The sequence below is a fragment of the Exophiala bonariae genome (genome assembly GCF_035927105.1).
Source record: "Exophiala bonariae strain CCFEE 5792 chromosome Unknown scaffold_23, whole genome shotgun sequence".
Taxonomy (NCBI): domain Eukaryota; kingdom Fungi; phylum Ascomycota; class Eurotiomycetes; order Chaetothyriales; family Herpotrichiellaceae; genus Exophiala; species Exophiala bonariae.
In genome coordinates this window covers 450,566-462,587 of record NW_027042498.1, presented here as the reverse complement: position 1 = coordinate 462,587, position 12,022 = coordinate 450,566, and the positions used below count along the sequence as shown (strand labels likewise).

At 49.5% G+C, this 12,022-nt stretch overlaps 5 protein-coding genes across 5 annotated transcripts; 1 reads left to right on the top strand and 4 right to left on the bottom strand.

Moving 5' to 3' along the window:
• Positions 1–450: 450 nt before the first annotated feature.
• LTR84_006217 (uncharacterized protein) lies at positions 451–2,055 on the bottom strand (the record flags this gene model as incomplete). Its single annotated transcript, XM_064849778.1, has 3 exons — positions 451–1,809; positions 1,857–1,911; positions 1,970–2,055. 3 exons carry the CDS (start codon positions 2,053–2,055, stop codon positions 451–453), a joined length of 1,500 nt encoding a protein of 499 aa, XP_064703533.1.
• A 434-nt stretch (positions 2,056–2,489) lies between these two features.
• Positions 2,490–5,216, top strand: MCM2 (MCM DNA helicase complex subunit; the record flags this gene model as incomplete). Its single annotated transcript, XM_064849777.1, has 4 exons — positions 2,490–2,583; positions 2,633–4,872; positions 4,922–5,091; positions 5,144–5,216. 4 exons carry the CDS (start codon positions 2,490–2,492, stop codon positions 5,214–5,216), a joined length of 2,577 nt encoding a protein of 858 aa, XP_064703532.1.
• Positions 5,217–8,974: 3,758 nt separating this feature from the next.
• Positions 8,975–9,543, bottom strand: LTR84_006215 (uncharacterized protein; the record flags this gene model as incomplete). Its single annotated transcript, XM_064849776.1, has 2 exons — positions 8,975–9,441; positions 9,537–9,543. The coding sequence occupies 2 exons, from the start codon at positions 9,541–9,543 to the stop codon at positions 8,975–8,977; spliced, it is 474 nt and encodes a 157-aa protein (XP_064703531.1).
• Positions 9,544–9,663: 120 nt separating this feature from the next.
• Positions 9,664–10,233, bottom strand: LTR84_006214 (uncharacterized protein; the record flags this gene model as incomplete). The annotated part of the gene is made up of 1 exon (XM_064849775.1): positions 9,664–10,233. One exon carries the CDS (start codon positions 10,231–10,233, stop codon positions 9,664–9,666), a length of 570 nt encoding a protein of 189 aa, XP_064703530.1.
• Positions 10,234–10,267: 34 nt separating this feature from the next.
• Positions 10,268–11,407, bottom strand: LTR84_006213 (uncharacterized protein; the record flags this gene model as incomplete). The annotated part of the gene is made up of 2 exons (XM_064849774.1): positions 10,268–10,515; positions 10,579–11,407. 2 exons carry the CDS (start codon positions 11,405–11,407, stop codon positions 10,268–10,270), a joined length of 1,077 nt encoding a protein of 358 aa, XP_064703529.1.
• Between the last annotated feature and the right edge of the window lie 615 nt (positions 11,408–12,022).

Genomic DNA, 12,022 nt, shown 5'->3' with positions numbered 1-12,022 from the left:
TTTTAATGTTGAAAGAACCCTGGGACTATGTGCTCAGAAGGTCCACAGCCAGAAGATGTAGGAGTGCGGCGTGCTATACCCAGAACAAGTGCTACTCTCTTTGAACGATGACTAGATATTTGCTGAGCAATGTTTGCGTACGCCAATGATACCAGAACCCAGTGGTCAGGCGTGCTCCAACGACAAGACCCTCTTATGAAACCCTTTTAATCCCAATAACGATGGAAGTACCTCAATGTTGTGATTACTGGAATGCCTGGCGACAGAAAATAGATTGAGCAATTAATAATGTTTAATGTGCAGAAACATAAGGCTTGATTGGAATTACTTTTATTGTCTTTGTTAGAGTATCCGAGAGCTTTTGGAACTTCGTTGTTCTCCCTTGAACCGCGCATGATTCCCCTGGTAGTGAGAGCGTTTCACTCTCTAGTGTGCATCAAGTGCGAGAATTCAATAACCAGACTGTTCCCTCCTATTATCAGAACCGTCCGCATCACCATCCGTGGGCTTCGCCCCCGCCGCTTTGATCCCATTCTCATCACCTCGCAACTTCTCGAAATACGCCTTGATGTCATCGGCGGAGACAGCCTGGCCACTCTCGGCGTACGGCTTGAGGAAGGCCTTGACCTTGTCGCGCAGGTGGTTGTAGACCATCACACCCTCAATTGCCTTCACACGGTCCATGGTCGACAGTGCGGCCTCGCCGCGGTCCAGGAGGCTCGCGGTGCCGTGTGAGTGGGTGCCAGAGCGTCGGTCGTTGGGACCCGAGGCCTCGGAGTCTGATATTGATGGCTCATAGGATTCTTCTTCTTCGGTGAGTTGGGGGTGGGGGATTAGGTGTGGGTAGCACTTGGGGCAGTGGCAAAGGTGGTCTCGGAAATCGGATTTGAGGAACAAGCTGAATATTCCTTCGGGTGCTGCTGCAAGTGCATCGTGTTTATGAGGTAGTAGAGGGGTTGCAGTTTTTTGTTCTTCTGCTGAAACTTTGCGAGCAGCAATTTCATTAGATGAGATCTGCTCTGCGTCCTTAACGCGCTTAGTTGGACTTGCTGGAGCCTCATCGAGGTCGCTGTCGGAAGCCTTACGTTTGAGGCTCGGTGGCTCTGTCGAGAACGATACTGTTTCGGCTGCGGGTTTGACAACCGAATTGGTAGTGCTCTTGAACACAGGCTTTAGAAACCCTGGGCTGCTCGCGTATTGCTTGATCCATGGATTGGACTCAACGCATTTGTAGCAGATCAACGACTCGAAATCCTCCTCCCCAGGAAAGCCCGGTGGGACTGGATGGCTGATTTCTTCTTCCGTCGCTTCCTTCTCGCCCTCCTGTGTCTGAATAGCCTGATGCCAATCACGGCTCAGTCCCATCAAGCATTCTGGATGGTACCAGTCTTCTCCGCATCCCCCTGTTTCGACAGTGCCTAGCCCGAGGCATTGGAACATAGTACCCTTTTCCGTATGTGCATCATACTCTTCTCCGCAGGCACAAAATCTGTTTTGATAGTTCTGATTGTAGTGGTTCCCTGGCGAAGCTTGTTGACCGCTGACTCCACGGCTGCCAGTGCTTGGATCCGAGCGTAAAGTGCATGGCTCGCCGGACTGGATTCTTGTTGTGCCGCAGTCGCAGACGAAATCTCGCCGATTGAATAGCTCAACGAGGGTGTGCTCAGTGTGACAGGATATTGAGCAGGAGTAGCACACACCGGCAGAAGTGTAGAGTTGTGCTGCTGACGCAGGTGGTGGGCAACACGTTAGGCAAGCGAATACACTCTGGCGTAATGCACCAAGATCGTGCGTGCACTTGTCGAATTTCTGCGACTTGTCAGCTGTGTCCAATGATGGGAATGGTGTTATCAGACATAAGGCAGGATCTCTCGAGCATCGGCTTCTAGGGCTAATTGCTCATCGATGAAACTGGAAAAACATTGTTAGGAAATTGGTTTGACTATGAAGACGGAACTAAAGGCATTACTCTGCAGCGGTTTGTGAGACTTCAGAAGGCTGGCTATGTTGTGTAGATTGACCGGTGACGGAAGTGACAGGCGGAACAGAGCCCATCTTTGCGCGATACTCGAGTACTGATGGTGAGATGAGGCGATACGAGAGCGATGATTTGAGTGAGTCTGCGTGATGGTGAGAGTCTGATAATAGTACTTGAGATAGGTATTCGATAGTCGAGTTCAATGAATACTTCCCCACAATTCCAATCGACTTTAAGTGGCTGCAGGATTAGCGTGACACGTCTGACGCGCGTGGTCTCCCCACGCGTAAAGTGGTTTTCGATTGCAAGAAATGGGGGGCTTCAACTGCTGGTCTACCTTTCAGTTTAATGAAACCACCACCAAACGCATTCAACTCATATTCCCACCTTCAGGTCAACACTGCGATATTGGTGAAACATGAGGTAAGACATTCTTACTGTCACAGTCGTGCTCTTCTACGAGGTTCTTGCGCAGTAACTGACCTTCTCAAGTTCTCCCCTGCGACCTAGCATGTCTGCCGCAAATAGAGGTCCTACCAATGCAAGCAGACGCAAGCGTGCCAGAGATGATGAAGACGAGATCATGTCATCTTCACCCGCTCCAGGTATGTGTGACCAGACCTGTCTATGGATTGAATCTAATCGACAGAACAGCACTCCCCTCCTCACCCCCCTTACTACCAACCAACGAGAATGATGATCTAGAAGACGACTTGGATGCTGAAGATGATCTCATTGGAGACATCGATGATGCAGACGAGATGGCAGAAGACGAAGATGGCATTGATCTCTTCGGTGATAATTTTATGAATGATGAACGTGAGCGTCGGGATCAGGATACCTACCAAGGACGAATGATCGATGATGAGGGCGAGTATGAGGATCTCGATGCCGCGGCTCGTCGTCAACTTGACGCAAGACTGGACAAGCGCGACCGTGAGCTTGCTGCTCGTCGACGTATGCCTGCAGCATTTATGCCAGATGACGATGAAGATGCTGGCATCGACTTGACCAAGCAACCCCGAAGACGTCGACACCACTACGATGAAGATGAGGACATGGATCTGGATGAAAATATTATGGAAGAAGAACTCTCCCTTGAAACATTGCAGGATGTCAAGGCATCTAATATCACGGAGTGGGTCACCAGTCCTCCGGTGATGAAAACCATTGCTCGGGAGTTCAAATCCTTCTTGACCGAGTACATTGATGCGAATGGTACTTCAGTGTATGGTACTCGCATTCGAACTCTGGGAGAGGTCAACTCTGAATCTCTCGAAGTATCATACGATCACCTCTCTTCGACCAAAGCAATCTTAGCATACTTCTTGGCAAATGCCCCGGCCGAGATGCTCAAGATCTTCGACAAGGCTGCCTTCGAAGTAGTTCGCCTTCATTATCCAAACTATGAATTAATTCATCCGGAGATTCATGTTCGTATCTCGGATCTTCCTGTCCAGTACACTCTCCGCCAGCTTCGACAATCCCATCTGAACTGCCTAGTTCGTGTCTCGGGTGTTGTCACCAGACGAACAGGTGTGTTTCCACAACTGCAGATGGTCAAATTCACCTGCAACAAGTGTGGTGTCACTCTTGGTCCTTTCGCTCAGGAGTCAACATCCTCAGAGGTCAAGTTGACATTCTGTCAAAATTGTCAGTCACGAGGACCCTTCACACTCAATAGTGAAAAGACGGTCTATCGCAATTACCAAAAGTTGACACTACAAGAATCGCCGGGGACAGTTCCCGCTGGAAGGCTCCCTCGACACAGAGAAGTTGTCCTGCTGGCAGACTTGATTGACAAGGCTAAGCCAGGCGAGGAAATCGAGGTTACAGCTATCTACCGCAATAATTACAGTGGACAACTTAATAACAAAAATGGCTTCCCTGTTTTCGCAACAATGCTGGAAGCAAATCATATCATCAAAACCCATGATCAATTGGCAGGCTTCCGACTGACTGAAGAAGATGAGAGGCAAATCAGGGCGCTCTCCAAGGATCCAAAAATTGTGGACAAGATCATAAGCTCGATCGCCCCTTCAATTTATGGTCATGAGGACATCAAAACTGCAGTTGCCCTCTCACTGTTTGGTGGTGTCGGCAAGGAGGCTCAAGGCAGGCACAAAATCCGTGGTGATATCAACGTTCTTCTCCTGGGAGATCCGGGTACTGCGAAGTCGCAGGTATTGAAATACGTTGAGAAGACTGCTCATCGCGCGGTTTTTGCCACTGGCCAGGGAGCATCCGCTGTCGGTCTGACGGCTTCTGTTCGCCGAGACCCATTGACCGCAGAGTGGACTCTTGAAGGTGGCGCTCTGGTGCTTGCAGACCGGGGCACCTGCCTTATCGACGAATTCGACAAGATGAATGATCAAGATCGGACATCGATTCACGAAGCCATGGAGCAACAGACGATCTCCATCAGTAAGGCCGGAATCGTCACAACACTCCAGGCCAGATGTGCCATTGTCGCCGCAGCTAATCCTCAAGGAGGACGATACAATAGCACCGTTCCTTTCAGTCAGAACGTCGAATTGACAGAACCAATCTTGTCACGTTTCGATATCTTGTGCGTAGTCAGGGACACTGTCGATCCCAACGAAGACGAAAGACTCGCAAAGTTCGTCGTCAACAGTCACGGCAGAGCGCATCCCTCCAAGATTGGTGTGGACGCCGGAGATGCAGCAGCTATGGATACAGAGGATACCAACGATGTCAACAACGGGGAGCCACAACAGGAAGGTGCCATTCCTCAAGAATTACTACGCAAATACATCCTTTACGCCCGGGAGAAGTGCAAACCAAAGCTTTATCAGATTGATCAAGACAAAGTTGCAAGATTATTCGCCGATATGCGCAGGGAGTCTCTTGCCACAGGTGCATATCCCATCACGGTAAGTCAATTTGTTATCCAATCCCAGTTTCATACTAATAAGCTCTCAGGTCCGACATCTTGAGGCCATCATGAGAATTGCCGAGGCTTTCTGCAAGATGCGACTATCGGACTTCTGCAGTTCTCAGGATGTCGATCGTGCCATTGCTGTGACAGTTGACTCTTTTGTGGGAAGCCAAAAACTCAGCTGCAAGAAGGCGCTTGCACGAACTTTTGCCAAGTATGCAACCTAGAACGGTCTTTTTAAGTCACAGACTAACATGATCTGGTAGATACACATTGAAGCGGCCGGACCGCCAGAGAATTCGGGCAGCAAGAACTGGAGCAACTGGAGTTCAAGCCTAGACTCTTCGTCAACTACTTGCTTCGCATTTATGATCAGCGCCTCAGGAGTGGATGAATTTACGAACGGATTCACTTGTGTTAGTGTATAATTACTATACTGATGTTGTATCACGCGTGGATAGAGATGGGTTCAACAGTAAATGGTCGATCAAGGAATGGTAAATGAAAAGACGGCTGTTCCATTATATTATATTATGCCAGACCATCGCGAAACTGACACGACGCGTGATAAAATATTTGGGGACGCGTCTTTTCCTCATTCGAGAATCGATGACGCGGTGGCAAGGATTAAGGGATTCTTCCGACAGGCACCCTCCCTCGACAGCCAGTACAATTCTCTCGCTTCCAGGTTGTTGCCTGAGGCACTGGAGGATTTGTTTAGTTGTTACGATGGATTGATGAGTACTTCACTCTGACCTTTGACACTTCCCTCCACTCACTTCACTTTGCAGGCGACAAACGCATTCGTTGTTTTGTCCCAGCAGATTCACTCTCAAATCTGCTCCTCATCCTCGCCTTCGTCCTCACCATATCTCACTTCCCAGTCTCGAACCATTCCTCACTCTTAATATCTTTCTCAGGAGAATGACCCTCGCATCAACAGTCTCCACCCCTCAACATTCAGACATGTCGTCCGACGGGGAAACACCGCCATCGTCGCCTGCGCAAGAGAGTTCTACCGAGGCAAAAGCAGAGACAAAGGGTACGGGTCTTGCTACTGAAAATCAAATGGACATCAACGAAGAGGATGATGAGGTTGTTGACTACAAGTCGAGGGCGCTCACCAAACTACTCCAAACAAGCTCTGTATTTGTCGCTATCATGGCAGACAAAATGAAAGAACAGCAAAGGCAAAGTCAAGAAGCGGCACGTCGCGCTGCTGCGAAGAATGAGAAGAAAGAGTCTAAAGAGGCACAACACAGAGATTCAACGAGAAAATCATCAAGAATTCAGCAAGATCCCGATTCGAAGGATGATGGTGCTGAAAAAAAGAAGCGAAGAAAGGCGAAAACTTCGAAAGCCACCAATACGAAAAAGAACATTGCGGACTATTTCAATTCCGATACGGTCGATATGAAAGCAGAGGGACCTTCAGTGCAAGAAGCACTCGCTGACGCTGCAGATGGGTATGAAGGCGAGGGTCTTGGTGCTCAAGATCTCGTTGCTACAGATCAGCCGAAGCTTGTAACTGGTGGACAAATGAAGAAATATCAGCTCGAGGGACTAGAATGGCTCAAGTCGCTGTGGATGAACGGCTTGTGCGGCATTCTTGCAGATGAGATGGGGTTGGGCAAAACCTTGCAGGCCATCTCCATGATTGCATTCTTCAAAGAGCACAATATTGCAGGTCCCTACTTGATCGTTGCTCCTCTCAGTACGATCAGGAATTGGGTAGAAGAATTCAAGAAATGGACGCCAACTATCAAGACGATTCTCTACCACGCAAGCAAACCTGACCGGGAAGTGATGCGCCGGAAAAACATGAAAATGTCCCAACAAAGTCAACCAGACTTTCCCGTTGTGGTCACCAGCTATGAAATTTGTATGCAGGACAGAAAATTTCTGGCCAATTATCAATGGAGATACATAATCGTGGACGAAGGACACCGACTGAAGAACATGAATTGCAAATTGATCAAAGAGCTGATGACATACAACTCCGCCAACCGTTTGCTGATCACAGGCACTCCACTTCAGAACAACATAGCTGAGTTGTGGTCATTGCTGCATTTCTTGCTACCCGAAGTCTTCAACGATCTCGATAGTTTCGAGAAATGGTTCGACTTCTCGAGCGTCTTGGAGGATAAGGCGAATGGAGATGGGACCAACCACAAGCGGAAGAATAACCTGGTGTCTACGATGCATGCAATTCTCAAGCCATTTCTCCTTCGACGCGTGAAGACGGACGTTGAATCTACTTTACCGAAGAAGAGAGAGTATGTGTTGTACGCACCTCTGACGCTTGAACAAAAGGATCTGTATCGAGAGATTCTGTCGGGAACAGGCAGATCATATCTCGAGGGCAAGGCTGTCGAACGTATTGAAGCCAAAAGTCGCAGTACCTCACTGAAACGCAAGGCCATAGAGAGTGGACGCACGACACCCGCCAAGAGCATCAAGGCCACTCGTGAGTCCACGCCTTGCTCAGTTGGATCAGCGACTTCAAGAAGGAGTGTTCGCAGAACTGCCAGAACCAGCTATCGAGATGTCACGGATCGCGAATTTAATGCTCGACTTCGTGAAATCGAACAAGGAAATGAAAATGTCAGCTTAGATCAAGCATCACCTTCCGCAGATTCTGGAGGCATGTCTTCAGATGAGGCTGAAGAGCTCGAGCGGGCGCAAACACTCAAGGCAGCCAAGAAGGAGATGTCGTCCAAGAAAATGCAGAATCCCATCATGCAAGCACGACTCGCTTGCAACAGTCCGCACAATTTCTACTGGCCTTGGAAACCGACTACTTTAGCTGAGCAAGAGTCCGGTGATTATCCTCAGGTCGATGAGAGTCTTGTCACGTCATCCGGTAAGATCCTTCTTCTAGACACACTTCTGCCGCGCTTGTTCAAGCTAGGCCACAAGGTTTTGATTTTCAGCCAATTCAAGGTGACGCTCGATATTATCGAGACTTACGCCACAGAGCTTCGTGGTTGGAAAGCATGCCGGATCGACGGTTCGGTCAGTCAAGACGATCGCTATGACCAAATCACAAGTTTCAACAATGACAAGTCGTACAATCTGTTCCTTCTGTCTACCCGAGCTGGTGGACAAGGCATCAATCTGACAGCAGCAGACACCGTCATTCTCTTTGATTCGGACTGGAATCCTCAGCAAGATCTGCAGGCGATGGATCGCGCCCATCGCATCGGGCAAACCAGGCCCGTCATCGTCTACCGTCTGGCAACTCGCGGTACAGTCGAAGAGAACCTTCTGTTTAAGGCAGACGGCAAACGAAAGTTGGAGAAACTAGTCATCCAAAAAGGGAAGTTCAAGTCTCTGTTGTCCGGCGCTCAAGGCCTCTCCAGCACCGACGCCGAGGAATTGAGTAGAGTGATTGCAAATGAAGACTTCGAGAAGTACGATGTTCCCGACATGGACAGTGCTGGAGCCGTGCTCAGCGAATCGGACCTGAAAATCCTGACGGACCGATCAGAGAAGGCATACGAGCGGGCGGAAAAGGGTCTTGACAAAGGTGGTGACGGGACCTCCTTCAAGGTCGCGGAAAGAAAGACAGGCGATGGCGGCACCGCGGATGTGCTTGAGGACCTCACTGTTCGAAGCAAGCCAAAAGCTGGATGAGACGCCGAGTGATGGGAGTCATTGGACCTGGTTGAACATGAGTGAGATCCTTGACCCCGGAGATCATGGATTGTTGGTGCATGGTTGGAAATACGAACGAGACGAGGAACATGTCATACACAGCCCAGTTGGTTGATGTCGGAAAGATGAGTTGGAGCTTTACTATTGGGGCCGGGAACGGGCTAGAATCCGAGTATGCGCTGTTGTCTACGCTGTCCTCGAGAGCATGTGCGCTGTAGTACCACTACCACTCGGTTTAGCGCAGGCGTTCGTGCTACAGAAGCGTAAGTTCACAAATGAAAGGTCTTGTCAAATGAATGGAGTTCTCGTAGTGAAAGTGTCTACCAGCTTTTAACTCGTGGTACAATTTTCCCTCGATGCGTCATCAAGAAGATCTCTCAGTCTTAGTATCACGGGTAGTGAAGAGGTTGGTGGCACACCTCGGATGGTACAAGTAGTCATCAAACCCGTTCAAAGACAGGCATGACAGCCAATGGACACTCCACCTCAATAGACTGTCCACCATCCAGCTCTTCGGCATCCTTGACCTCGCCATCATCAAACCGTCTCCACTTTGCACCCTTGGGAAGGTAGACTTCCCTTTTGGTCTGGCCCTCCTTCAACACGGGCGCGACAAGGTACCTGTGGCCAAAGAAATACTGGTCGTCGATTTCCCAGCACTGCTTGTCCTGTGGAAACTCGTAGAAGAGCGTTCGAATAACCGGTGAGCCTTTCTCGTGTGCCTCGGCCATGACTTCACGGACGTAAGGCCGGAGCCTCTCGCGCAGATGGAGGTATTTCTTCATTATATCGTAGCTTTCATCACCGAAAGACCAGATCTCGTTGGGAGCGCCAGAGAGGCAGGTCGCTCCTCCAGTTGTTCCATGCTGCGGTTGTTGTGGTTGACGATCGCCGTGGAGTCTGAAAACTGGGCAGAAGCAGCCTTGAGAAGAAAGTCCGGTTAGAGAGTACCCACACAGCCGAAAATGTCCTGCAGGTTTGGCTAGAGTAGATAATGGGTACTTACCATATTGGAACCATCGAGTGCACAACTCACGAAATTCTGGATGGGTTGGATTGCCGCCCAAGAAGCCACCTGTTGCTCTTGGTAAGCATTCGATCTCAAAAGCCAAGCCTGCATGTCCATCTACTACTCACCAATGTCCGTTGTCCACCATGGTAGTCCGGCAATACCAACGTTCAACCCTGCTGTGACTTGATCTCGGAAGGCTTGCCAGCTGCTCGCAATATCACCGCTCCACAGAAGTGCTCCCCATTTCTGGCTTCCTGCCCAAGCGCAGCGTATGAGGTTGACCACGTTCTCTTGCTTCCCGTCTCTGGTCATTCCCTCATAGAATGCCTTCGCGTATTCAACTGGATATGCATTACCCGTGCTGAGCACGCTTCCGCTATGGTATCGATAGACATCGAAGTCGTAGACATTGTACTCTGGCTCGGCTTCATCCAGCCAGAATAACTTCACTCCTTTGTCGTAGTAATTCTTCTTGGCGACCTGCCAGACAAATTCCCTTGCCTCTGGATTGGTGAAGTCTGCATGGATCGTGTCACCTTGAAAATCCATCGATGTTCGCAGACCACGATCTTGTCTGATGAGCAAGCCGTGCTCAAGCATATGTTCGTAGTTCTCCGACTGCTTGTCGACCGTGGGCCAGATGGAGACCAGGAGCTCTATATTCAACGATTGCAGCTCCTTGATCATAGCGTCTGTGTTTGAAAATTTGGAAACACTCAGCTTAACAGATCTCGGACTCCTCGATTTTCACAACAGGGTGCTTTTGAAAGGTAGAGACGGGAGGTTCAAGAATATTGCTCTCGAACTTGAGCTTCATGCTGGAGGTGCAAGGAGGAGCAAAGGCAAAATCGGAAGGTGCCGGTGGCAGAGAAGACGTCTCCTTCCACGTCGACAATAACCTTCGCATGGCTGACTCACCAGGGTCTTTCCAGTATGTTGGATCAAACTTCCATTCTCCTTGCTTTGGCCCTGATGGTGGTTGGTTAGTGGAAGGTTGTTTGGGGGGAAAGGAGAGTTTGTGTGGAAGCTTACAGTGAAAAAAGTCCACGACTATCACGTCGAGCGGCAGGTTCCTCTTTCGATATTCTCGCGCAACGTCTAGGAGCTCTTCTTGTGTTTGATATCGTAGTTTGCATTGCCAGAAACCCAGTCCGTATTCTGGCATCATGGGGACTTTCCCGGTGACATCCGCATATGCCTCAACAATTTGAGCTGGTGTATCAGCGCAAACGATCCAGTAGTCGAGAGCCTTGGTTGATAGTGCCTCAAAGCTCATTGTGTTCTTTCCTAATACTGCACGGCCGACTGCAGGATTGTTCCACAGAAATCCATACCCTAAGCTTGACAGCATGAACGGAACACTTGCTTGGGAATTCCGTTGTGCCATTTCCAGATCGAGTCCTTTCAGATCCAAAAATTGCTGTTGATATTGTCCCATACCGTACAACTTCTCCTTTGGATCAATTGATTCGAGCCTGTAGGTCAAGTGATAGTCACCCCCAAGTAGCGGCTTAAACTCTCTCCCATCGACCATAAGAGAACTGCACTTGGGGTCCTGGAGATCACCACGATTACGCACATATTCCTCGAGTAATCGATCTCCTTTGGCATTTTTGATGATTATTTTGCCCTTGGAGGAGATCGTCGCGGTGATGTTGCCGTTGGTGATGGTAGCATGGTCCTCCTTGATAGTTATTGATGGCGTTGAGGCTGGTGGCGTCTCTGTCAATGCCCATTTGTCTACCGGCAATGTGTGGAACTTGGTTGCTCGAACCCGAAAAGCGTTTGGGCCCCAGGACTCAATCTGCACGAGCTCGGAGTCATAGGTGAAGTGCAAGACGTTATCCTTTGAGAGTAACATGTTTGGACGTTATTCGAACAATTCGACAACCTGACAAGGACGACTGGCTCGCTTGAAGGAGAAATCCAACGAGTCGAGGTCTGTTGATATGGCTTTGGACTGACCCAGGGAGGATGCAAAGTCGAAGCAAGTGGTAAGCAGCAAATCGACCAAACTGAACTACTCCTGCTTTAGCAAATTAACGGTGGTCGGTTCATGCATTCAGCGGTCTCACTGCTTATGGAAATCGTCCCGGGTGAATAGGGAAGGGATCTCGATATCAGGCACATTTCACGGGATTACTGGCACCGAAGGACGGGGCAGTGGAGCATATGGAGATAAACCTCAGGAAGGCCACGAGAGGCGTATTTAGAGAGGGGCATGGCTCTTTAGAAACCCCCTGCCAAGTCGAACATTGAAGGCGTATCCGTAGTCTCAAATTGCTCTGCCAGCTGAGGTGTGTTACGTCCTCTATCAGCACCTAACTGATTGTGTGACCAGCGATGGTTTGAAGGATGTACTTAGTACGAGTTGGAATGGGTTGAAATACTTTAGGTGCCTTATTAGTACCCCTTATTAGCCGAAGAGCCGATATGTGTGTGAGATAACGTGGAGGCTCCCCGCATGGATGTTGGC